The 27,219-nt window shown below is 49.4% G+C and overlaps 1 protein-coding gene and 1 long non-coding RNA gene across 12 annotated transcripts in view; one reads left to right on the top strand and one right to left on the bottom strand.

The window, feature by feature from the left end:
• MICAL2 (microtubule associated monooxygenase, calponin and LIM domain containing 2) overlaps positions 1–27,219 on the bottom strand; it is a 225,826-nt gene that overhangs the window by 134,926 nt on the left and 63,681 nt on the right. For all 11 annotated transcript variants that reach the window (XM_023239563.2, XM_045038968.1, XM_023239564.2 and 8 more), the window contains exons 4-5: positions 3,978–4,185; positions 392–508 (exon numbers count right to left, since the gene is read on the bottom strand). In XM_023239563.2, the coding sequence (XP_023095331.2) occupies positions 392–508; positions 3,978–4,185 (325 nt within the window). The remainder of the gene's footprint in view (positions 1–391; positions 509–3,977; positions 4,186–27,219) is intronic.
• On the top strand, positions 23,744–26,406 carry LOC123380516. The gene is made up of 2 exons (XR_006586385.1): positions 23,744–24,341; positions 24,729–26,406. It is a non-coding gene; the product is annotated as an uncharacterized LOC123380516 (long non-coding RNA).

Raw genomic sequence — 27,219 nt, 5'->3', positions numbered from 1 at the left:
GATTTTAAAATATCATATGGGTACAAAATATCCAAGTAACTGTGTGTTTTCCCACATAGCTGGAAGAGCATAGGAATGAACTTTATCAAACAACCAAATGTAGGTCTTCTATCCTAATTACTTATTACTTCATTTGTCAAATTACTGCCCCCTAGTGACAGGGTAACAAAATTACAGGTTTAATGGCATAACCAATCCCCCGGGGGGGAAGAAGAGAAAAACTAAAGTGGTAGGTAGCCCTGGTCCAAAAAGGTAAAATATCCTTGACAGAATTATACCAAACAGTCCCCAACAAGAATAACTCTTACAGAAACATCCTCTGAGAACTACAAATGCGATTTCCATTTTGCGATATCTGATTTCTAGATATGAAAGGAAAAGTATACTGTACTTTGATTTTCTTGATCTTCAGGAGGCTCTAGAACCTTCACAAACTCCACATTCACGTGGATTTCAACGCCCAGCATCAGGGCCACCTTGAATAGGATGAGCTGCAACTGACGAATACCTATTAGAAAGGAAAGGGGAAAGAGAAGACGTGTCAGCAGTAGTGCTTGAGTGTCTCCTGCATACAGGGTACTATATAATCACTCCTCGATGATCTCTGCGCATAGTCATGTACCAACCATGATCACTACCGAGAACTAATTATGTGCCAGCCACTTGGTGTTTTCTCACTTAACCCTTATTGTGACCCTTTGGGATAATTATTCCCATTTAATGGATAAGAAATTGAGGCTCAGTGAGGTGAAGTGATTTGCTCAAGGTGACACAGCAGCAAAACTACAATGTGGACCCAGATCTGTCTGATTCCTACACTGTGCTCTAGCTTTTATTTTTTTATTTTTTTAATTTTTTTTTCAACGTTTATTTATTTTTGGGACAGAGAGAGACAGAGCATGAACGCGGGAGGGGCAGAGAGAGAGGGAGACACAGAATCGGAAACAGGCTCCAGGCTCTGAGCCATCAGCCCAGAGCCCGACACGGGGCTCGAACTCACGGACGGCGATATCGTGACCTGGCTGAAGTCGGACGCTTAACCGACTGCGCCACCCAGGCGCCCCTGTGCTCTAGCTTTTAGATAATGCCATAATAATGGAAGCTCTCTCTTTCCTGCCTCCTTACTGAGACAGGCTATAAGTTTGACAAGGTAGAGATGGAAAGGGGAGTAGACAAAGAGAGTAAATGGTCACAAGTAAAGTCAGTGATAAAATGGTTCATCTCATGGCAGACTGAGCCTAAGCTCTTAGCCACCCACGGTCAGGGGCGGCTGGGGAATTCTCCCTATGGAACTGGGCTCGTGATAATTCACCTCCCACCCACTCTTCTAAACTTTCCCAGTAAGTGTCACCTCCTATCTCTCCCTGGGCCCTGCCATTCAGCACACGTGGGGATGTCTCCAAATATTTTTCTATAGAGCAAGAAACTTTCTGTGGGTCCCTCTGTATTTATTGGGCTTTGTTCATTTAACATTTACTGAGCATCTGCAATGGGCCAGGTGCCATGGGAGGCACAAGAGATATGGAACTCACTCTAGTGGAGGAAACACATGTAAACAGACTGGGTCAGAGCATGGTGATTGGGGGCAGGGGAGCGGCAGAACAGCGCCTGAGCTGCAGTCCCGGAAGCCAGGAGAATACCAGATCCCCACAGACAGATTAAGGATTACAAAGAGGCGCTTGGGAGTTAGGAGGCTTCCTGGGGGTGGAAATCTCTGTGGAAATCTCTTTGGCAGGGTGGTGGGGGAGAAGTCAGATTACAAAGGAAGGAGGCATGAACAGGAGAGGCACAGACAAAGTCTATATCCTCCCTTTCTAGAATAAATGTTTTGAAATAGAAAACGGTAAAGGAAATAACAGAGGGCTTGGGGGAGCAGGAAGCCAGAGTGGCCAGCTCTGCCTCCTACATGGGGCAAGAGGAAGGAATGGGTACTGGGGTGGAAGCGAATGCAGGAGGAAGGAGGGGGCTGGGACTGAGGAGTACCCGCCAGTGGCTTCTCTCCCCCAGAGCACAGGAGGAAGGCCATCTGCTCAGAAGGAGGCGGCTGTGGTGGAGGTTCAGAGCAGCCGCCTGGGGACTGGAGGAGGATGCTGACATAGGACCATGGAGAATTGCTGAGCAGTGCTGAGGGCTGGGGCGCCACTGGGACTGGAGGCCACGGTTGGTCTGGAAAGAAGCCAATCAGCTGGGGCTCAAAGAACCCAATCCCCCTTCCTGCCTGGAAACAGGCCAGGTCTCTCCTCATCATTTCAAGGTTGCTAATCTATCCTGTTCCAGCACACATTAGGTGTTCAAAAAATTCTCCCTGCCTCCCTTCTCACAGGCACTGGAATTGCTCTTGGCAATGAGCACCCTGAATGCCAGAAGCTGGGATCCAGAGTCCTGCCAGTGTTTCTGCATACTGGGACTTTTCTAAGAACTAGGGGTTAAATTGGAGCCCCACCAATGGGGCACAGAGGGGCTCCTGGCCCACAGGGAAGGCAGCCCAACAGACTGGGGCCCTCACAAGGACCCAGCTCTGCCTCTCAGGAAGCCTTGATGAGAGAGTGGCACTCAATGTTGTCATCCTGGGTTGGTAACCAACAAAAATTCTTCTGTGGGTGGTAGGGAATACCCTGAAAGCTGACACTGCGGCCTTATGGGCGAATCCAAATTTCTTTCCAATGGACTCCTGGAATTTTCTCATCCCAGAGTGGGAATAAAGTGTGGGGCCACTGCTGATAGGTTCTCTTTACTTGTGACTAAATTACACCCTATGTGGTTGACCATTGTCTCCAGTCATTCCTCTGAGCCCCACGCCCTTTCCCGTCGGCTCCTGTCCTCATGAGAACATGGCTCTCAGGGTTCTCCTCCCGCCCACTGGTTGAGAGACTGAACCCTGAAGTTGGGGACCCCGGCCGCTTCTTGCTCACTGCACACCAGCGGATGCAAAGCACCTCCCAAGTACCTACTACTTGCCAGGCACAGTGAGAAGCACATCACAAACTTGACCTCACTTAATCCTGGTCCTTGTAGGCAGGCATTAATCACATGTGTGGGAGACAAAACTTGGGGCTTGAGGAAGGTCAAGGAATTTGACCCAAGTTACACGGCAAATGGGCAAGACCAATTTGGGGCCCAGATCTGTTCAAACCCTTGAACTCTCCCCATAGTATTAATCTCCCTGACTTTTAGGGGTCACAGTCTTATACACAAGGTGGCTAAAGACCTCCTCCCTGTTAAGCATTAGGGGAAGTCTGTCCTACAGCTGGTCTGCACAGATCTTGCCTGGAGAGACCCAGGCCCGAGGAATGCAGAGCCAAAGGGCCTCAGTGCTCACCTTGCCCTACCCGAGCATGCTAAGCTTACAGGACTGGCCCAGGGCCTGGAATCCATGTTCTCTCCTCCCCCTCCTTGTCTGGATGAACACCTATCATGATGCCCTCTCTCTTTTTAAAACTCAAGGAAACTTGGTACGGGATCTGCCGATTGTGTCATTCCTCTCTTCTAAAACCTGCCGTGGCTTCCCCCAGCACCACAACACAACATCTAAGAGGCCCACTCAATGGTTTTGTGTGCCTCCCTCTTCTGAACTCCTCCAGCAAGTCTGACTACTCTATTAAAGTGCAGTTTATTGTCGACAAGATCGGTGAGCTCTCTGAGAGCGCAGACCATGTCACTTGCCTCTGTTTCGGTTTCCCACACTTCATTCATTCAACAGAAGTTTACCAGACATCTACTATGTGCCAAGAACTCTTTTACACCCTGGAGATACTCTGGTGAACAAGACGTGCTTACTGCTCCGTGGGGCATACCCAGCATAGATGCCAGCACAAGGCACAAAGCAGGCCCTTCATGAAATGTCTGCCAGTTGAATGCATGGATCCCCCAGGGACTTGTAAGCTGGAACATCCTGGAGACTCCTTAGTGTGGAGAGATGTGCCCCACCCAGGGTCAGACCCCTCCCTGAATGGGGTGCCACCATTGGCTCTACTCACTGATGTGGTCAATGGAGCCAGCGCAGAACTTCCCGTAGAATTTCTTGGCTCCCAGTCCCCGTAGGTCATGGATGGTGAAAGGCCAGAGGTGCAGCACATTGTTCCTGGAGAAGGTGTCCCTCTTCTCCACCACAACCACTTTGGCCCCTAGGTAGGCAAGTTCAATGGCAGTGCGCAAACCACATGGTCCTCCCCCAACAATGAGACACTGCAGAGGTAAGAGAGAAACACTCAGTGATCTCTAGCATTGTGGACACAAACTCCTAGTCAACACCTAACTGGTCCACGCAAATCAACCAGCAAGTACAAACCAAGCACCTTTTTGGGACCTGCCATTCAACCACCCGAGGTACATTATCTGTGGGCCTAACCAGGCACTGTGCCACACCCTACAAAGGACACAGAAGTAAAAGGACTTGGGGGGAGCACAGATACACTTGAGGTTCCGAGTCAGACTGAACTGGGCTTAAATCCCAGCTCTGGCATTTGATACCTTAGCTTCCTCATCTGTGAATGGGTCTACTGCTCTTTCCTTAGGGAATTATTGAAAATAAGATTCCATTAAAAAAAGCTTATGGTGCATCTCTGTGACCTTGGATTAGGCAATGATTTCTTCGATGTGACACCAAAAGCACAAGCAACAAATGAAGAGATAAATTGGACTTTATTCCTAAAAGATTTTGTGTTTCAAAGGCCATAATAAAAAAAAAGTGAAAAGACAACCCCCGGATGGGAGAAAATATCTGCAGATCGTCTATCTTGTAAGGGACTGGTATCCAACATATATAAAGAATGTTACAACTCGCCAATAAAAAAAAAAAAAAAAAAAGACAAACAACCCAATTAAGGAACAGGAGATAATCTGAATAGACGCTTTCTCAAAGAAGATATACAAATGGCCAACAAGCACGTGAAAAGATGCTCAATATCCTTATCCATCAAGGAAATGTAAATCAAAGCCACACGAGATACCACCTCATACCCGCTAGGATGACTATAATCAAAAAGTTCAGACAAAAACAAGTGTTGGTGAAGAAGTGGAGAAACTGAAACCCACATACGTTACTGGCAGGCAGATGCTTTGCAAGATGGTACAGATGCTTTGGAACAGTCTGGCAGCTCCTCAAAAAGTTAAACATAGAGCTGCCATATGAGCCAGCAATTCTATTCCCATGTTTATACCCAAGAGAAGTAAAAACATATGTTCACACAAAAACGTGCCCATGAATGTTCACGGCAGCATGACTCATTAGAGCCAAAAAAATAGAAACCGAAATGTCTATCAGTTGATGAATAAACAAAATGTGGTCTATTGATACACTGGCTTATTCAACTATAAAAAGGAACGAAGTACTGATATATGGATGAACCTTGAAAACGTCATGCCAAACAAACGACATCAGACCCAAAGGGATACATATCGTGTGATTCCATTTATGTAAAATGTCCAGAGTAGGCAAATCCAGGGAGGCAGACAGTAGATTAGGGGCTGCCTGGGAACGGGGGTGGGGTGGGGAATGACCCATAATGGGTATGCGGTTTCTTTTTATGGTGGTAAGACATTCGAGAATTCGATAGTTGTGGTGCTTGCACAGCTTTGTGACTACATTAAAACCATTGAATTACAGGGGCGCCTGGGTGGCACAGTCGGTTAAGCGTCCGACTTCAGCCAGGTCACGATCTCGCAGTCCGTGAGTTCGAGCCCCGCGTCAGGCTCTGGGCTGATGGCTCGGAGCCTGGAGCCTGTTTCCGATTCTGTGTCTCCCTCTCTCTCTGCCCCTCCCCCGTTCATGCTCTGTCTCTCTCTGTCCCAAAAATAAATAAACGTTGAAAAAAAAAAATTTAAAAAAAAAAAAAAAAAAAAAAAAAAACCATTGAATTACATACTTTAAAAGGGTGACTGATATGGTGTGCGAGTCATATCTTAAGAAAATGCTTGCATGAGAAGAAAAAGCGTATGGTATGGAATTTGGTACACACTAGTGTAGACTCTGTTATTCGCTGAGCCCCAGTCCCTGTCTTCAAGGGAGCCTGAGCCTAGCGGCAAACTCAGACTTCTGGAATAAGTAACCAGAGCCTTCTGTGGTTAGTGATTCCTCCTCACCACAGAGAGGAGAGGAAGAAACTATTGTCATCCTCATTTCACAGATGGGAAAACTGAGGCACAACGCAGCGAGGGAACTGGCTCCTGGCTTCCCAGATCCGAAGGAACAGAATCAGGATGCAAACCCAGGTGGTCTCACTCCAGAGCCCATCAGGCTGAGCTCCTACTGCTGTACGACTTCTACCAGGAATAAAAAGAAGAAAGAACGTTGCAGCAGAGGGGACCATCCGTTCAGAGAGAAAGAAGTTCTTTAAGGTGGGTAGAGAAGGGTACTTTGAGGGAAGGGAAAGGAAGGAGGGAGAAGAGATGAGAGTCAGTCTGGAGCCAGATGCTAAGGGTCTGAAACACTAAGTGAAGGAGTATCGCCTTGGTCCTGCAGGCTGTGGTGAGCGGAGGTGACAGGACGGGATTCTATACGAGTCCCACACTAGGTTTCAATGGACGCTGCAGTGTTGAACAGGACAAGGGCCCTTCCCCAAGGAAGCTACAGCCTGTTACGAGAGAAGGGACAACGTGTAATGACCTCATTGGTTACACTGGGCAAAAGCCCTTCCATTTAAACAAAATCACGAGGGAGTGCCAGAACCATCTAGACAGGAAAAGGACAGTGTTTTGGCTGAAAGAGTCAGAGACCCCTGGGCAGCACCCCGCCCTGCCCCTGGGCGGTCCCTGAAGCAACTTCAAGAGGCAAGAGTGCACCTGGGGCGGATACCCCAGCAAGGCAACAGGGAAAGAGATCTGTACCCACCCACACCTCACTGCTCAACATGTCAGAGGCATCTGGAAGCTTCCCTTCTGCTCAGGATCAAACCTTATCTTTGAAAAATGCACGTCCCTTCCCCTAGCAAATATTCCATCATCCAGTTATCAGTCATCTGGGGCCTCTGGGGTCTCAAAGGGCAAGTGCAAACAAGCATATCACAAACTCCCACACCACAATCAGCGTGGCTTACCAGCTGGAACCTTCCAGAGAGTTTGCAGAAACCCCATTATGGGAAATGAAGTCACCACTGAGATACGACTCACTCCAGAGATGTCGGGGAACGGGCGTGCAAATCCATTTGCTCCCTTTCTGGTTAGAGCACACTGGGGAGAGCCACCGCCCCCACTCCTTATCTCACACCCCAAACAGCTCCTCTGGCTTGCCTTGGCCAGACCATGACGGGCATTTCAAAGTAAGATTCCGAACCCTGACACTCTGAGGTTGGCTTTGGGGTTAAGCCTGGATTCACTGCATTTCTTTGCCATTAGTGCATCTTCTTCTGTTTGCTGAGTGCTGTCACTCCAAAGCCAGGGATGGTGTGGGGGTGGGAGGATGTGGGGGAAGATGGGCAGGAGGAGGAGGAGGAGGGGAACCCGCCTGCACCCTTCTATCCACCAGGCCTGACCCAGCACCACTCCCAGAGCAAGGCAGGAGATCCCTTTCCCACCAGTGGGGTGAGGTGGGGGGTGGGCCAGGGGCTGCTGTGCATTTTTCATGCAAACAGTAGCCAGGGTACTGGCTAAACCTGAAATCCCACCTGCAAAAGGTCAGTTTTCCCACCACTCTGGGCCCCAGCACATACTTTGGGCCTGAAATTTCAGAGACGTCAGGCATACTGTAATCTAAAGTCAAAGCAAATACCAACGGGCCCAATTATATAAAGGGAGCAAATTTGGTGCAGATGTTATCAAGACAGGAGAGAAGGCTTGCCGGCAGGGGCCGGGCCGGTTCCTCTCGGAACACACTTGTTATGATTAAGATGGGAACTTGGGAGTTCTGACTAGAGGCCACAAAGCGCAACTGCCCCAGGCCTGGGCAGAGGACAGGAGAGAAGGAGGCTTCCCCAGCGTGCCCACAGGTGATGCTCCGGATGTTGGGTGTAGTGCAAACAGACCCCAGACGCAAAGGCTCATGATAACTCAATGTGAAAAACTCTCCACATTTCCCAGACCCGTCTGGGCTCTCGCTGCTGAGGACCGGGTGCCAAGGAAAGAAAACTTTTCATTAGGACTCAGCCCCGAGGCCTTCCTCGAGCCCCAAGTGACACGGTACATTCTGTCCAAAGGGTCCATGCTAATTGTTACCCCGGAGCTAGGCTCTGCCGTTATAATGATCTGCATGTTTCCCAGGCCAGCGTGGGTGCTCCTCAAACTCTCTCCCTGTGTCCCCTGCATTTCTGTTATGCTCAGAGCCCAGTACATGGCCTGGCACACAGGCGGCCTCGATAAACAGTTGGTAGACGCGCACGAACTTCTCACACCCACCCCGCCCACCCAGTTCTGGCTCTCTATCAGTAACTGGGATCTGCGGTTCATGTCAGCCAGGGTTTATGTCTGCCTTTCCCACCCAGGCGGGGGTTAGCTGGGGTCTGCCAAGGCCACCAGCATTACGGACGTCAGCAGATCTGCGTGCTCAGGCGACATCGATTTATTACCCAGTGGGGAGTGGGGCAGACCCAACACCAGCAGGAAATCCATTGTATAGATAAGCTTGGCAGTGCATTCGTGGAGAGACAAACACCACATGGAAAAATCAGCTCTTACTTATCAAGGGGTGGGAACGGGGGACGAGCAGACTAGCCCACAGTCGAGGCACCGATCATGCTTCAGGCACAGGGCTGGGGCAGCCTCAGCCACACAAGACTCTCTCACGATCCAAGAGGAGCCGAGCAGGCAGTACCCACTTCTTGATGGCATGATGCATGTTCCGATCCACAAGCGGGTGGGTGTATTGGGATCATGCCAAGAATGCTAAAGGTATTATTCAGTCCCCCAAGGGAAGTGCCGAGGGGACCAGGGGCTAAGCCAGGGGTTAGCAGTCTGGAGATTTGATTTCCGCTTCTGAACTCTGCCTCCAGTTTCCCTGGGAGCTCTGTGTGCAGACGTTCCGGTGAGGAGGGGCACGGAAAGCCAGCGCCCGGAGGCGGCAGGAAGGCCGGGGCCTGTGTTTCCCCAGCGCTCTGCGCCTTGTTGAAAAGGAGGAGTAGGGCATCTAAACTCTATGGGCCCAGGACTTTCTACTTGCCAGGCACTGTCCTGATCACTTTATGTATTTCATCGTTCCCACGGCCCTGTGAGGTCAGTGTCCTCATCACCTCCACTTGGTCAATGAGCAAACTGGGGAATGGAAAAAGTGAAGTCACTTGGTCCAGGTGCCCTTAGTATCACCATTTTTGAGCTAAGAAACGGGAGCAAAAGACAGGAAGAAAGTCCCTCGGGTCGGTCACGGGATGAGTAAGAGGTCAAGTTTGGATACAAACGGAGGCAACGGGGGTCCAAGACCTGTGCTCGGAACCACGTATCTGACATGACAGTAAAGCAGACCTCAGGGGTGCAGTCAGGACGAAGGAAGGTGGCTTTTCACCATTTCTCTGCATGGGGCACACCTCGGCCTGCTGAATGGAGCTGGGGTTCAGGCTGGGTGCCCAGAAGGCCTACAGGCCTGGGTCTGGGCTGAGCCTCCTATGCTTCCCTGGGGTGGGAGTTTACGGGCCGGATGGACCTTGAGCTCCTGCAAGTCCAGGAAGCCACCTTGGCAGGTGCCTTGGCAGTGAGGGGTTTGGCCACGGGCAATGCAAGCCCTCTCCAGTGCATCTGGGGGGCTGGCGGCCCTGGCGGAGAGCCGAGCGATGGGAGGTGAGGCATGGTGCCATCTTCCTGGCCCTGCGGGCCGGTTCTCTGGGGCCGGTTCTCTGGGGCAGCGCTCTGGTTCCGGGGACATGCCGCCCCACTTCCTCATGTGGCTTCCCAGCTTCACTGGCCCTTAGGACCAGCTGCTTATCTGAACCCAGGCAGGAAGGCCCTGTTACTGGGTTACCATGGGTGAAAACAGCTCATCTCAGAATCACAGGACGGAGACTTTGCCATCCCAAGTGCCACCCACACGCTAATATGGGGGGCTTGCGGCAGGGGCCTGGCCTCACACCCCCATTCCGCAGGGCAGCACTAAGTGGAGAGACGTAGCCACTTCAGTTTCTAGCCATGGAGGAGTCTCCGTGGGTTGGGTGGTCAGACAGGGGCTCTTGCCGGGGATTTCAAGGGGCACTCTGGGCAGGGAGCTAAATCTCATCTGACTTCACAGGCCCCGCCCCGGTCTGGCTCTCCTGTATCTGGGTCACACCCAGTTATTCCTGAGTAGCAATGAACACCACTCACTAACCTCAGAAATTCACAGAAAGGAAAAGGAAAAAGATATCCTGCTCTCCCTGCCTGCTCTGAAAAAAGTAAAAATAAAAATAATAATAATAATACAAATGCCTCTGAGAAACATTGCATTCCTCCCGGTCCTTCCTTTCCAGTTTGAGCCAGCGCTCTGAGGTGCACCTGTGACCAACCACCACAGGGTCTGGATTTTCAGGGACAGTTTCATTTGCAAACATTCTGCCCCTTGGCCTTGTGAGTCCGCTTGTACTGGGGCTTTGGTCTCAAGGCGGTGCCGCCTGCCTCTGGGTGCTGGTCATACGTCACAGTCTTTCCCCACTTGGGCACAAGTGCCCTGAAGTCAGGGCATGCATGCCAGGCCCCATCCAGCCCCCGCTGGCAGGACAGCACAGGACCCTTCCTCTGCAGATGTCCAAGTGCCTAATCAACAGTGCCAACTCTGTCCCACCTTTGTTGGTGCCTGTACCTCCCATGTTGGGAAAAGCAACAGTAATCACAGTGTTCCCAACAGCAACAATCAAAACCAGAGCCCGCACTTGCTGCCTGCTTACAATGTGCAGGAACAGCGCTAAGCCCTTTGTAAGAAATGTGTCTCGTTTCATTCCTACCGAAACCCTGAGTTAGGCATATTCATTACTATCTGGCACTGGGAAACTGGAGTTTGGGAAGCTTATAGGAAGTGACCAGGGTCCCAGAACTAGAGCAGGAGCTGACCTGGGACTCCAGAGTCCATGCTTGAAGTCATAAGCTTATATGTTACCTCTTCCAGGTTTCCGGGAGGTACTCAGTGGTCTATTGTTAACATGTCCCCTCCTCCACTAAAACATGTAAGGATCGCTGAGCACCCTGTGGGATTGCAGAGGATACGAGAGAAACCTCAGAGACCGGCTGGCTGGGACCAGAGAAAAAATAAAACGGAGATCATGAATGCTGCATTGTTTGGGGATTACCTGTGAAGACTGCAGAAACTTGCTGGAGGGACAGACGGGTGACTTTCATAAAAGAAGTCCCTCTAGAAGAGGGTCCATGAGTGGCCACCCGAGGCTGAGGATGTGGACACTGGAGAAATGCCACACCGAGGTTTGGGCCAGAAAATGGGAGGGTTTGGAGGGAGTGGGCAGCCCAGCTTCCACCCTTGTTCCCTTACAGTCCCTCCCCCAAAGGAGTGGAAAGGGCCTTCTGAAGTCAGATCATTCACTCCCAGCTCACAACCTCGAGTTCTTCCCGTGGCACAAAGAGCTCAAAATCAGACCTTATCATGGCCTTGAGGCCCTGTAAGACCTTGCCCTCTAATTTCTCCTGTCTTCTGCTCCTACCACACTTCCTTCCTTCTCTGCACTCCAGCCATAATGGCCTCACTATGTACACACAGGGCCTTTCTCATTTGCTTTGCCCCCTGTCTGGAACATTCTTCCCTTAAAAAAAAATTATATATAAAACATATAAGATACATAAACATATAAAGTAAAAAATATATTTTTTTCTAATATAAAAAAGGGCATCTTTTGCAAAAAATATGTAGGCCTAGTTTTATTTTTCTTTATATTAACATCCAACTTTCCAAACAGCATTTAAAATTTTTTTTAACATTTATTTTTGAGAGAGAGACAGTGCGAACGGGGAAGGGCACAGAGAGGAGACAGAGAATTCAAAATAGGCTCCGGGCTCTGAATTGTCAGCACAGAGCCTGACGCAGAGCTCAAATGCACAAACTGTGAGATCATGACCTGAGCTGAAGTCGGATGCTTAACCAACTGAGCCACCCAGGCACTTAGTCAAACAGCATTTTAAATGTTGGTAAATATTTCCAGATGTACATGTATATTGTTCTATTGTAGGCTCTTTTTTTTTCCTATTTGTAATCTTATAGCTTTATAGTATTTTCTTTACAACATTTTCCCAAAGGGTTTCAAATACACAGAAAAGCTGAAGGAATTTTAGTGAACAAACAAGTACCAACCACCCAGATTCTATAATTACATTTTGCTCTCCTTGCTTTATGACACATTTATTCATCCGTCCGTCCCTCTACCCATTCATCAACTTATTTTTTTGGTGCATTCCAACTAAATTGCAGAATCAGTACATTTCCTTCCAAATACTTGAGGAGATCACTGATTGGAGTTTGAGATGTGTTCAATGCTCCCCCCCCCACTTTTTTTTTTAATGTTTATTTTTGAGAGAGAGGGGCAGAGAGAGAGAGAGAGAGAGAGAGAGAGAGAGAGAGAGAGAGAGAGAGAGAGATACACAGAATCGGAAACAGGCTCCAGGCTCTGAGCTATCAGCACAGAGCCCGATGTGGGGCTCAAACCCATGAACTGTGAGATCATGACCTGAGCCGAAGTCAAATGCTCATCCAACTGAGCCACCCAGGTGCCCCCAAACCCTTTTTGTTTTTTAAGATACAATTCACAGACAAAGAAATGCACATATCTTAAATATATTCATTTGATGTGACAAATTACACTATTTTTGTTCCTTGTAGCCTATCAGTCTGCTCTCCCTCACTGGTCTTTCTTCTAGTTGACCCCGTGCATTTTCGTCCCCTGGGCTCTGCTGCCGGCATCTTGGTGTGTGCAGCGAGCAGCCAGGAGTTTCTAGTCAAGGTGCGGGTCTGGGGCCGAGCAGCCGGCTGTCTTGGCTCCCTCTTCTCCCTAAGAACAGAAGTCCCAGGTCCTTCCACGACCCGCCCCCCAAAAAAGGGTGTGGAGGAATCTCACATTCCTTGAGGAAGAACAGGGGAAGGAGCCTTCTCCAATGGGCTGAGGCCAGATATACTCAAAGCTAAGAAATCTCAGGCGGGTTATAATCCACATGTGGGGGAAAAGTAGGGCTAAGATACACAAACCATCCGGGATCCAGAAATAGACAAGCTAGGTCACTGTTACCACTTTCTCTTTTTGCTAAGGCTCTTAGAACCTGTAAGCCCAGTCAGGTAGGGGTCCCCACATTACACAACAATAGTCAGCACTCACCGTCCTTCATTCAGGGACACCTGTACCTGTCTTGCCAATGTCACAGCTGTAGCTAATAAGAGGCAGAGCCGGGACTTGAAGCCAGGCACTCGGCTCCGGAGACCATGCCTTTGGTCACTGGGCCACAGAGACCACCGCAGGTGACAGGGGCATGGAGAGAGCGGACTGGGAATCCACAACAGCCCTCCCTTGCTCCGGTTCTCAGTGAATTTTAATTTGTGATCTCCTCAAAGGCAGGGTCATACCTGGCTTGCCTCTGCGTCCCACGCCACTAGCCTGGCAAAGGGCTAGTGCTCGGTGAGGATTAGAAAAAAAGAGGTGAGCATACATAGCAGGCCCTGGATGGACCAGTACCCTTTGGGGGCCTAACTGGTGAGGTGGCTGGGAGAACAGCAGGCACTGGCAGGATCCAGCGGGAAAACTATAGCAATGGCAGGACACCCCTTCCAGCCAGGACTTGGGGACTTCTGGAAGGGGCCAACATAATGGTAACTCAATCCAATGAGAAAGGCAGGACACAGTCTGAGCGTCCACCAACCTATACTTTCCCAGCCCAGAGAACCCAGCCCGGACCGTGCCCAGCAGTCATCAGTCTTCCTGGTGACACACATTTCCGCTCAACAGGTGCCATGACTGGGGCCACCTGAGGTCAGGAGAAGAACATACTTCGTATCTCCCACATGCCGACCTACAGCCGGTGTTAGGTGCAGGCACTCATTTCCATTGTGAAAGCCGCACTGCTTTGCCCAGCGCACAGCTGAGGAACTGAGCCTCAGGTGACGTGAATGAATGGAGCTGGCATTTACTGAACTCTAACTCTGTGTCAAGCACTGACCCAAGGGCATCTCACACGTTAACTCACGCAAACCTCACAACCACGCCAAATTAGGAAATGACAGCACAGAATGGCTAAGTGGAGTGCCCAAGGCTGTACGCCGTTAGGAAGGAAGAACTGACATTCGGACCCAGGCTTCCAGTTCCAAAGCACAAACTCACGTCCATCGTGTCACGCCTGCCTGAGATGACAGAGCTAACAAAGCACAGAGGCAGGAGTCTCTACTAGGTCCCCGTGACTCTACCATCAAGCTCTTCTTTTTCTTTAATTTTTTAAAATGCTTATTTTTGAGAGGGGAGGGCACACGAGTGGGACAGGGGCAGAGAGAGAAGGAGACACAGAATCCGAAGCAGGCTCCAGGCTCTGAGCTGTCAGCACAGAGCCCCACGCGGGGCTCGAACCCATGAACTGCAAGATCATGACCTGAGCCAAAGGTGGACACTTAACCGACGGAGCCACCTGGGTGCCTTGGCTCGTTCTTCTCATATCGCCCTCCCTGACACCTCTCTCCCACATGTTTGGGTTCATTATCCCTTTCTGGCCCATTTTTTTCTCCATCATGGGTACTCTGACTCCTTCACTGGGGCCGCCTCATCCCGTGACCACGCACGGTGCTAAGCAAGGCTGACCCTGTCAGTGGGCAGCAGCCTTGTCCTGGGCTGCCCTCTACAGAAAGGCCTCTATGGGCATGGTAATGCATCTGCATGAGAAAAGGCCAGGCGTTCCTTCGGCCTTCACAGACTCTTACTGCTCTGAGGTCAGCAAAGGAGAGACTACTTACCTGAGTCCAGCGGCTGTTTCTGCAGCCAGCCCAGAGCCGGGCCGAGAGCCCAAGGAGAACAAGGCCACCCCTGCCTCTCCACAGGCATATGTGGACCAGCAAACACTCGGCCAAGAGCCCTGGAGTGTTTCCCAAGGAGGACACAGCAGGTCAGAATATGCTACAAGAACACGCTGTTAAGAACATGCTGGTTTCGTTCATCTTCCTCTTTTATAGGGTCTACGGCCACACAGGCAGGTGGCTGGGTGCATGTGGCTTAGGGTCTAAGCAGGACGTAATTCACACATGCAAACAGGTGAACCCCGCCCCCTCCCCCCCACAGCCCTCCAAGGAACTCCACAGGGAAACAATGCACATGGCCGTGGAGGGAGGGGCCTGGGCTGGGAGGCAGGAAGGCCATTTCCCAGCTGTGTGACTTCCAGCACAGCAGCACATTAGGCTCCAGTGGGTTGACCTCCGTTTCCTCCACCATAAACAAGGAATTAGGGTTGTTGCGGGGATGGAGTCAATAGACCGCAGAACTCAGCCGAGCACGCGGTACGCGTTCGCTACGTGGCAGCAATGACCGACAGCTCGATAGCTCGTCTCCCTGCTCCCCTCCTCCCGAGCAGAAGTTCTCTCAGTGAAAGCAGCAGGGCTCCACCTCCAAGACCTCTCGGGCCAGCTCACCCAGGGACACGGATGCGGTGATCCCGCCAGTTTGAAGGCTGGGGGTGTTTCACATTCCTTGGGGGCAGATGTATTGGCCTTTATCAGGGTGCTTTAGCAGGGTAGATGTGCCCTGCCTGGAGTCTGGGCGCCCAGAAGGCTGCCAGGCCGCGGGCCCCCACACCCGCGAGCTGCCCTGCGTCCCCCAAGGCCATAGGTGTGCGTACTGTCCAGTCTTCAGGGGTCAGCACACTCTTTCTGTAGAGGACCAGGCAGTAAATATTTTAGACTTTTTGCCAACTGCTGGGTTAGATCATCCTGTCTCGTGCTTCCTTCCTCGGCATCCCCTTTATCTTAGGGGGTCCAAGGAGGTACTCACGAAAGCCCAGATGCCATTGTCAGTATCTCCTGAATTCTGATGAACTTCCCTTGCTGCTCCTGCTGCCCAGAAGCCCTGCTGCACATCGTATAGAGGCTTCTCTCGCCATTCAGGTCTCGCCCCAAACATCGCATTCCTCAGACGTATCTTCCCCACCCCACCCCACCCCATTCACTCTCACTTTCCTTGTTTTCCCAGGGTGCTGACCACAACCCAGAATGTCTTTTTTATTTGTTAACTAGTTCACTGTGCCTCCCTCCACATGCAGTGCAGTGTAACCTCCAACAAAGCAGGTAACTAACGTGTCTCCCTCAGTCACGCTGTATCCCCAGAGGCCAGAAGAGCCACTGACCCAGAAGACCTGCATCGCCCAATAAATCAATGAATCAAGTCCAATCGTACGTTTCCCCCAAACCAGGATGTTTGCAGACACTAACCAAAATATCACAGTCAATATATTCTTTTAATTTTTTTTAACGTTTTTATTCATTTTTGAGTGAAAGATAGAGTAGGGGGAGGGGCAGAGAGTGAGAGCAAGAGAGAGAGAGACAGAATCCGAAGCAGGCTCCAGGCTCTCAGCTGCCAGCACGGAGCCCAATGCGGGGCTCAAACCCGTGAACTGTGAGATCATGACCAGACCCAAGGACGGACGCTCAACTGACTGAGCCACCGAGGCGAGGCACCCCATGTCATAGTCGATATTCACTGAGACACTATCTTGGGGGCTGTGCACATACTATCTTATCAAATGAGATGGAAAGTAACTCATGGGATACACTGACATTAAGGTCCCACTGCCGAAAAATTTATCTGGGAAGAAGCAGAGCTAAGTTTCAAACCAAGGTCCGTCCAACTTGGCCCCAAGTGACTAACCACCCTCTTGCTTAATTTTGCAGGGTTTTTTTTTTGTGTTGTTGTTGTTGTTGTTTTATCAATTTCATGGGAACACAGATTATCTGTGGCTGATTAGAAATGCTGGTAAGCAGTGATGTGCCTTGGGACTTTTCAAACAATGGAGGGAAGACATTATCTAAAATGTGTGGCCTATTAACTTGTTTCAAAGCACAGGTTTGGGGGAGAAGGAAAGAAATGAAGTCGCCAAGAAGTATGGGGTTTTTCATCTTTCACCAGAGAAACGGTTAGGGTCAGGTAGGGGAAACAACTTCAGGTATCACAAAGCCAGTTAGGAATGACAGCAAATCCTGACACATCCCAAGGGAAAATCCATATGGTCCCCGTACCTTGACCCACCTCCCAGGATTGGGCTATATATCCCATACCCAACCCACTGAAGTTTAAATGGGGAAATCCCAAATCCAGATGTGCACAAGACACGGCCCAGTCTATTTCCAGAGAGACTCCTTCCCCAGTGAAGAGGCCTCACAGCTTGCAGAGACCAGCAGATAACAGCATCTGACACATGCCTTCTGGGCCATTCTCACCCAATGCAGTTCTGACTCCACATGCAGCTGACACAAAAGAAATGAGCAAGCTCGCCCAGAAGCTCCCCGTAACTTCCAGGTGGGTTAACCTGACACTATAAAGTGGCTTGTAATTAACATGTTTTCAAAACTGGGAGTAGATCACAGTGTCTAGACATTGGGAGACTCCAACCCTACACCATCCTGCCCACCCAGGATTACAACCTGCCAAAGAACATGTTGTGTTTTCTTTATCAGAGGATCTTGAAGGGCACATCTCTGGGAAGCCTCTCCTCACAGCCTGCTGGGGGCTGCTGGGTAATTCTCTCTGCCACCAAGAAGGAGGCATGCCTGGGCATCTCGGGCTCCCGCTCTCTGGAAGTGGCCATGCCTGGGCCACTGGAATGGCTGGGGGCATCCCCTCTTAGGCTGGCTGACGAAGTCCACATACACAAGGCAGGACTTCTGGGATCCAGGTGTATTGCACCATAGCTGCGACCCTGCACGGGAAGAATTACTGTAACCCTCCAGATAGAACAAACAAACTGCTGGCCCCAACGCAAACACAGGTGCAGGTGGAAGGGGGAGTGCTGAGGTAGGCAAGGACAAGGTTTAAGCTGTCCTACCCAGGAGCCAAGAAGAAAGGATGTTTATCATTCATTTGCCCATGCATTCATTCAAATAACACTCAACGCAGTTTTTTTTTCTAGGCATCATGTTGAGGGCTGGGGAAACAGATGGACAGGCCACATTTTCTGCCCACAGCTACTCCCACTTGAGCACAGAAAGAAAAAAAAGACACTAAAGTTTCTGGAATTGGGTGGACTTCACCAAGCACATGCATAGAGGGATTGGGAAAGAGCAGAGGCAGAAACCTGGAAGGAAGCCACTCTTAGGCTGGGTGAAGAGGTCCTGAAGCTGGGAATACAAAGGGTTATAGAGACACCCTTAGCCCATAAAGGTTAAGAGATTTAGTTTCCAAGTTGTTGTGTGGTGTCAGGTACTCAGAAAAATCTGGAAGGCATGTAGAAATCCCTGTAGTTGATCCACAGAGCCAACAGAGTAAAAGATTCTGACTTTTAACAGTAACTTCTATTTAGTGGAAGTCTGCTACGTATTACGCATGATGTATGCTGATTTCATTTACTATTAGAAACATGCCACTTTGCAGATGAGGAAATGGAGGCTGTGAAATGTTAAGTAACCTGCCTGCCCATAGTTGCAGGTTATCTGGTGATGGCCATTATGCAATTTCTAGGATGCCCTAGGACCTCTGATCTTGAAGTCATTGCCCATAAGACCACATGACCCAAAGTGAGAGTGTGCAATAGAACACGGTTTCTCAGCTTTGGCACTATGGACATTGGGGGCTGGATCATTTGTTGTTGTCAGGGGGCTAACCTATGAACTGCAGGATGTTTAATAGCATCCCTGGCCGCTACCAACTAGATGCTAATAGCAACCCCCTTCTGCCCTGAGCATGACAATAGAAAATATCTCTATTGCCAAATGTCCCTGGGGGGCAAAATCGCCACCAGTTATCAGCCACTGCAACAGAAATATAATGTGAGCCACACGTGTAATTTTTAATTTTCTAGCAGCCATTTTTTTTTTGGAAAAACTGGAAAAAAGAGAGAAAATTAATTTTAATACATTTATTTAACACATCAAAAATATCGTTTGAACATGCAGTCAATATAAGAAGTACTGAAGGGGTATCATACAATCTTTTTTTCATACTAACTCCTTGAAATCTGGTATGTATCTTACACTTAACAGCACATCTCAATTTGGACTCGCCACTCTTCAAGTGCCCTAACCATGTGGCTAGTGGCTCCCATAACGAACAACACAGATCTAGAAGAAAAAAGGAGGAGCTTACCCATTTTTAAGAATGGGTGGAGGCAGAAGAGCCCAAGACGCTGCTGAAATCAATGGTCAGAGAGTATAACAGGCAACTTCTGGGAATGTTCACAGTTCAAGTTCTTCCTTTCCCCTCTGAGAAGTGTCTCTCCCTACCAGCAACCTACTTACCCCATGGGCTGGGGTGGGACAAGTGAGGAGTGAAAAAAAGTTATCTGGTAAGGAGGGGTGGAGGGAAACCCAAGAGAGAGCGAGAGAGAAAGAAAGAGAGAGAGAGCATCCATGGGAGGGGGCCCTGGGAAGCCCACCCATGCAGAAAACAGGGAGTTACTGGAGGCTTTCAGGGAGGCAGCAAGCAGACCAGGCGAGGCAGAGTCCAGGAGTAAGACAGATACAGACAGCTCATCCACACTCGGGAAACGCCCAGAGTCACCTCCACCAGCAGCGCTGACTCAGGGCTGATCCCAGTCCAAGTAACCGCTGAAACAAAGCCCCTAAAACCACAGTCTTAGTCAATCTAGAGCCAGATCCAGAGAAATCGAGGCCCTTGCCTGGGACCACTCAGCAACGATCAACACATCCTTGCAATGACTCAGATGGTAGGGCTGGGGGCTTGCTGCTGTCTGGACTTCATTTGTTCACCCATTTGGCCACTGCTACCCTGGCAGGAGTCTCACTCGCCCCACTGTGCAGATGGGGACAGAGGACCACACTGCTGGAAAGGGTCATGAGGCTTCACTAATTATTTGAGGAAAAAAAAACCTTATCTGAAGCACACAATTCAAGTTAAAACATAGCAATGGTCCTCCCTTGCATATGAAATCCATTAACTAATTGATGTTTTATAGAAGGAACAATAAACAGAAAACCTTTTGCAATTAAAAAGAAAGCAGCTCTGGAGTACCTGGGAGGCTCAGTTGATTAAGCGTCTGACTTCGGCTCAGTCATGATCTCACGGTTTGTGAGTGTGAGCCCCACGACGGGCTCTGTGCTGACAGCTCAGAGCCTGGAGCCTGCTTCGGATTCTGTGTCTCCCTCTCTGTCTGCCCCTCCCCTGTTTGCACTCTGTCTCTCTCTCTCTCTCTCTCTCTCTCTCTCTCTCTCCCAAAAATAAATAAGAAACATTAAAAAATATTTTTTAAAGGAAAAAAAAAAGAAAACAGCTCTGTGTACTAAAGAAGGAAGAAGGCACGGGAAAGTCCAGCGGGCAGAGGGAGGACAGAGAAGACAAACAGAAAGGGACAAGGGGAGAGGCAGATTCCTGCAGGGGAAGAGAGCAGAGAGGGGATGGCCAGAGCTCATAGAGAAGGGAGGACCAGCACCGGGCCTCCAGCGGGGAGCAGGATGATGCTGTCTACCCCAGCTCTGCCGAGACTGGGTCACTGCTCTCTCGTACTCTCTGGGGAGAAACACACCTTCCCACTCAGAGGCTCCACTTGACAAGAAGTATGGTGGTGGCCAGAGGCCCGGTCACATATCCCTGAGAACTAGGTTTGGAGGGTAGCCTGCAGTTTGGCTGTCCGTGGGTCCTCGGGGCCTGCAAATCTCCTGCCTGCCTCCAAGAAGAGGCCCATCCCACCCTCTGAGCAGGTAGTTCCAGAAGAGCACCTCCCCTTAGCTGATGTCTGGGTTCCACCAGCTGTGCTGGGCACCCCTGAACTGCTCACCACTCTCAGAGTTAACTCCACTCCTGCTCCCCACGCTCCCACCAGACCCCTGAACCAGGGAGAGGCACATTCTCTCGCACCATGTCCCCTAATAGAACCTGTCATCCCATGTGTAGATAGGGAAAGCTGAGGCCCAGAGACTGAAAACCAACCTGTGTTGTTTCCACTATAGAGTATGTGTATTATTAATATAATAGCCTTAAAGGGGAAGGTTACATAGGGTATTTACACACACACACACACACACACACACACACAGAATACATGTGAAAAGGGCTCCATAAGCTATAAAGTTTTATAAACAGTTATCAAGTTGACTCTTAATACAGAGAGTATAACATCCTGTCGACAAACATATGGCCTTCTTTCCAAGGGACTGGGGCCGGCTTACAGAGTTCCTTCTAGTATGTTATTCAACTAAGCCAAAAAAAAAAAAAAAAAAAAAAAAGGCTGTATCTAACCTCCGCTTCATCCCTGCGTGGGCAAGGTCTTGTTTGTTTTTCAAAACCCACTTTTTAAGCACTTGGAGAGCTCTCTGTTGCTTCCCACAGTTTCCAGCAAAAGTGCCGGCTCCAATTAAGCCCATAAGGGATCGCCTCCCCCTGCAGCTGGCTCCAGAGCTTCCAACCCCCAAGTAAGGAAGAAAACCCCAGCCAGCGCCAGGAACCAAGCCCCCCCCCCCCCCCGGCAAAGCAACTCAGCCCACCTTCCAGTTCCAGGACTCCTTTGCGAAGCACCTACTATGTGCTGGGAGGCATATGCTCCATGCTGAAGAAGATGTAGGATTTCAAGGTCTCTGGCCACAGTTTGGAAACATGATTGCAGGTGGGGGTTGGGGCTCGCTGTGAAGCACTTTAGGGGAAGCATGCCAGGGTACAGGGTGTCACCCTGGTATCCTCCAGGCCTCTAGAGGGCCCAGAACTTCTCCTTTTCCACATCTGGACATCCTTGCAGCCTACCTCCCCGGAGACAGCCGAGCAGTGCAGTGTAGTCAAAGAACACTAACCTGACCTGAACCAAGAACTGAAGTCCTCCTCCATTTTGGGATCCCGGGCTCCCCTAGCCTCAGTCTGCTCATCCATGAAATGGTACCAGAAATATCTACCCACATCACAGAACTGCCAAGAGGCTCAGATTCCAGCCCCAGCCAACACAGCAGGGGACGGCTCAGAGATGGCCAGATTCTGTCATTTGGACTGGAAGTATGAGAGGCTTAGAACAAGAAAGGATGCAGACAAGGAAGGTCTTCTGTATGGGAAAGTGCTCTAGAACTGATAAAATGTGGAATATTTCTGGAATATTCCCTCCAGCACCAAATAATGGTTTTATTCTAGCAGCAACCATTTACTAAGAGCTCACTGCTTTCTCTCCAGCATCTAAAACAGTGACATCATGACCCTAAGTATACGTGTGTGTGTGTGTGTGTGTGTGTGTGTGTGTGTGTGTGTGTGTGTGTGTTGAGTAAAAGCTAATTATTGCTCTAGGTCCTTTATAAACACCTCATGAAACAGGAGGAATCTTGGGAGAGACAGGTGAGGAATCCCTCCTTTGGCCAATGACCTTATTTATAACTTTCCAGGCCACATGAAACCTTGCTTCCTCCCCTCTTGCTTTGTAAACATGTAAGGCAGAGATATTCAAAAGGCCCAGCTGACTGGACAGATTCTGGGCACCTAGAGGCTGAGCACTTAAGGTAGCTTTACCAGCCCCCCGGGCTTGACAGAAATTAAAAACCATAGGACCTACTGTGCCCTGGTTACCACTGCTGCTATTAACCCCCTAAATTAAGCTCTGCCCAACCCGCTTCTCCTAACAGCCTGAAGGGAGGGATCCCTAAAGCCATTCCCTGAAGCTCACTCTTGCATCAGTAAAAATGCAGAAAGGCCTAGGGGTGGGCTTGGCTTCCTATAATGTCCGGAACCTCTCTCGGAGAGCCTAGACGGTTTCATCACGAAACCCGAGTGTCATTTTCTGGGACAGACAGAACGGGACATTCAGGAGCTCAGCGTCCCACGGAGAGACTGTAGACTGGCCCTTTCTCCAGTTTACCTCTCCTGGCCTGGGACTGCAGAGTGGCGGCTGAGCTCCAACGCACAGCCTCCTCGGGCAGGTGCGTGGGTACGGCCCTCCCCTGGGACACGGACACCACTAGGAGGAAGGTGGACAGGGAAGTGGCTCACAGGCCACAGGGCCAGCCGAGGTCTCAAGAGCCCCGCTGTTCAGATTTCTTTTGCTCTGGCAACTGGTCATCATGACCAAGGCAGTAACCTTACTCTATGCAGACACTATTCTAAGTGCTTTACTGTATGAATTTCTTCAGGTCTCCTACTCACCCGATTCTCTGGGTAACCACTGCCTTCTCTATTTTACAGTTGAGAAAACTGAGGTACAGAGAGGCTAAGCACCATGCTGAAGGTCACACAGCCCTGACAGTCCCAGCATGCATCCCACCGGCGATATCGAAGACAGAAGACACGACACCAACCCCTTTCGGCTCAGCTCAGTTTCAGAAAGTTGCTTCCTCACACTCTGCTCTCTTGTAGGCCTGGACGGAGCAGAGGTGGTGAGATTCTGGGCTCTGAGCTGGAGTAGGGGGGAGGATATGCAGGGTATGGACAGTGATTCTCCCCTGCTGATGCCCATCAGGCTGAGGCTCCAGCAATCATTTTAACAAAGAGTGCCACGTTCAAGCCGGCACACCGGACATTTTCACCTACTCTGAAGACTGGGCTGAAACAGAGTATGGTTCCAAGGCCCAGGATAGTGAAACAACAGAAAACAAAACCATACATAACACATGCCATCTGAACTCAGTGACCACAAAGCCTTTTTTGATTCAGTGCTTAACGAAGGCAAACGAAAAAGGAGCAGGATGTGGAGTCATGATGGCATCTGGCCACGTTTCCCCCCCATACTCCTACTTCCTGTATAATGAAGCATTCTGTCACTTTAGCACCTTCTCACCAAAATAACAATAGGCTACGTTTTTCCACCTCAGGACAGTTGGCTTGAGGCTGCAGATGGAGAAGCCGGGAGAGGGGAGCCACCGAGGACACTGATTAATGGGTTTCCCAGGTCTGCTATCAGCTGTTCCAGACACGAAGTGTCGGCACTGATCTCAGAACATGCTACGCCAAAGGCCCTATCGCAGGCACTCCGGGCAGATCGGCCCACGCATTCCCAACCCATGAGGCAGCCTGGAGGGGAGCCAGAGAACGCCAAGGTGGACAGAGGAAGGGCCAGAAAAGGTCTGAGAGCCCGCGGTTCTCACTGCTGCTCTGGGAAAGGAGGCTGGCAATCCCGTGGGGCATGAGGACACCAGCTCTGACTTGAACAACAATGGACCGCCTGGTCTGGCCTTAATTAAAAGAAAGACGCACGATCATACCACATTTAGAAGAGGCCTTGAAGAGGCCATCTGCTAGAACCTTGCGTGTCACAGAAGAGGAGACAGAAGAGAACAGGGAGGAAGGGAAAGAAGAATTGTACTTTTGAGGACTTCCTTTGTGCTAGCAAGGGTGCTTGATGTGCGTGCCGAAGCGAGTAAGGTAGGTTTTAACATCGCTGTTTTACAGAAGAGGAAATTGCGACTCACGCCACTGATGTGATTGGCCCCGGGTCACGAACTAGTAAGTGAAAGAGCTGAGATTTGACCTGAGTCGCTCCCAGGCTCTTCCTAGCATGCCCCGCTGCCGTGCACAGGCAAGCCCCACACAGCTCCTGATCCCCAGTTCCTAAGGGTCATCAGACCAGGGGTCCTTAACCTTGTGTGCGCCAGGGGTCACTGTGGCAACCCGGTGAAACCTACAGACCCCTTCTTAGAATAGTATCTTTAAATGCACAAAGCAAAATGTTAACACACGTAACATATCTAATAATATATTAAATAATAAGATCTAGCCCCAAGTCTAACACCTTACATGATTTCCAAACAGCCTTAAGTGTAAACCAGAGACTAAGGAACCTGCAACAGTTATGAGGACAATTGGAAACATCTGTGATTTATTTTGGTGCTAAAGGCACAGGCACCCTTAATACAGATGTGCTGCCTACATTCATGACTGGGGACAATGCTACAGTTCAGTTTAGAGGTGGGTGAAAATAAAAACTGGAGGAAGGGCCAGTCTACAGTCTCTCCATGGACGCTAAGCTCCTGAATGTCCCGTTCTGTCTGTCCCAGAAAATGACACCCCAGTTCAGAGACTCCTGAAAATAAAACAAACAAAACAAAACCTCATAACAGAACAGGTGGCAAATAAGCATATGAAAAGATGCTCCCCACCACTTGTCATTAGGAAATGCAAATTAAAAACAATAATGAGATACCACAACATAGCTATCAGAGTGGCCAAAACCGATCACCGCCAACACCGAGCACTGGCGAGGATGTGGAGGAACAGGAAGTCTCATCCGTTGCTGGTGGGGATGCAAACTGGTACAGCCACTTTGGAGGACAGTTTGTCAGATTCTTACAAAACTAAACCTACTCTTACCATATGACCCAGCAATCGGCCCCTTGGTATTTGCCCAATGAAGTTGAAAACTTACGTCCATACAAAGACCTGCCCAGCAATGTTTATAGTGACCTCATTCATAATTGCCAAAACTTGGAAGCAACCAAAATGTCCATTTGCTAGGTGAATGGATAAAATTGTGCTACCTTCAGACAATGGATTATTGTTCAGCCCTAAAAAGAAACAAGCTGCCAAGCCATGAAAAGACATGGAGGAAATGTAAATGCATATTGCTGAGTGAAAGAAACCAATCTGAAAATGCTACCTACTATGTGATCGCAACTACGTGATGTTTTGGAAAAGAAGGTCAAACAACTGTGGAGACTGTAAGAAGATCGTGGTCGCCAGTGGCCGGGAAGGTTCAGGAAGAGGGACAAACAGGCAGAGCACAGAGGATTTTTAGGACATGAAAACACTCTGATACCATAATGACAGACACAGGACACTATACATTTGTTCAAACCCCTAGATTGAACACCACCAAGAGTGAACCCTAAGGTAAATGTGGACTTTGGGTGACTATGTGTGTCAGTGTGGGTTCATCAATTGTAATAAATATACCACTCTGGGGCAGGATGTTGATAACGGGAGAGGCTGTGCGTGCGTAGGGGTAGGGAGTATATGGGAAATCTCTGTACCTTCCCCTCAATTTTGCCGTGAACCTAAAGCTGCTCTGAAAAAAAAAATAAAGAAAAAATAACCCCCCAACCCAAAAAACCACAGACCAGAGCAGCACTGCCATGAATCCCCAGCACAGGGGGCACTTGTAAACCTTTTCCCCAAACCTGTGGGGCAAAATAAGAAGTTACCATTTACTAAATGCTTACAACATTGTGGGCTCTCATCTAGGTGGATGCATTTTCTACTTACAACAGCTCCTTGAAAGGGGGTAATATTACCTTCATTTTGCAGATCAGAAACTTTGGGTTTCAAAGTTGAATCCTAAAACAAGTTAGATAGATCTACCTAACCGACTGTTTGAAATAATGAATTATTGCATCAGAGAGATTGCAATACGAGCTGTTAAAAACTCTTACTTGAAACTCCTCCTTTTTACATTTGTGTAAATAAAATGAAATAAATTATTTGCTGAAGCTGATATAAGGCTGAAAATGCCATCTTTAACCCCAAATCTCAAACTGCCACATCCATCTAAAGGGCTTCATGTACCGGGACATTAGCTGAGAACATCTAATAAGCCAACAGTCAAATGTGAAATTCTAAAATCATGAATTCATAAATACAAAGTAATGCTGTTGTCCAGCTTAAATATTTCAGACAGGATTTCTTTTGAAAATAAAGTAAGAATGACGTCTGAGTCCCCCCTCCCCACCCTATCTTTGACACTCAGTACCAAGTGCTGAAGAAACAGTGTGGTTGGAGGTACGATGGACATCGTATTTCTGACAGTCACTGCCTACAGCGAGGTCCTCACCCAAAGGTCAGTTAACTGGGCACCGCAGTCTGGGACCCCTGGTTTTGAACATTCTTGCCTTCTTCCATTTATCCCCATGAAATTCCAGGCAAGTCCCTTAATCTGGCTGAGCCTCAGTTTCCCCATCTAGAAAGTAGGGATGGTAACCCCAGCCCTTTTTACCTCACCGAGTTGGTACGAGAATCAAGTGAGATGCTAGAGGCAAAATTGCTTCACGAGCAGAAAAGCTTTATGCCATTGTGATGCATCAGTAAGTTCTAATAAAGGAGGAGTCATTCAGTACGGTCTGGAGCCCTGGAGTAAATCTGAGAGGGGAGAATACAAAAGGCTCCGGCAGCACTCGCAGGGCTCCTAAATCCCCACCACCCACACCTGTCGCTGAGTTCAGCAGCAGCAGCACAAAGGCCAGTGATGTGCTTTTCATGGCAACCCCTCCTGCCAAGAAAGCATGGAAACACTGGAAGAATTTAAACCTGG

This window comes from Felis catus, chromosome D1 (assembly GCF_018350175.1).
Source record: "Felis catus isolate Fca126 chromosome D1, F.catus_Fca126_mat1.0, whole genome shotgun sequence".
NCBI lineage: Eukaryota > Metazoa > Chordata > Mammalia > Carnivora > Felidae > Felis > Felis catus.
The sequence above is the reverse complement of the archived record's forward strand: the minus strand, read 5'-3'. Positions and strand labels throughout refer to the sequence as shown.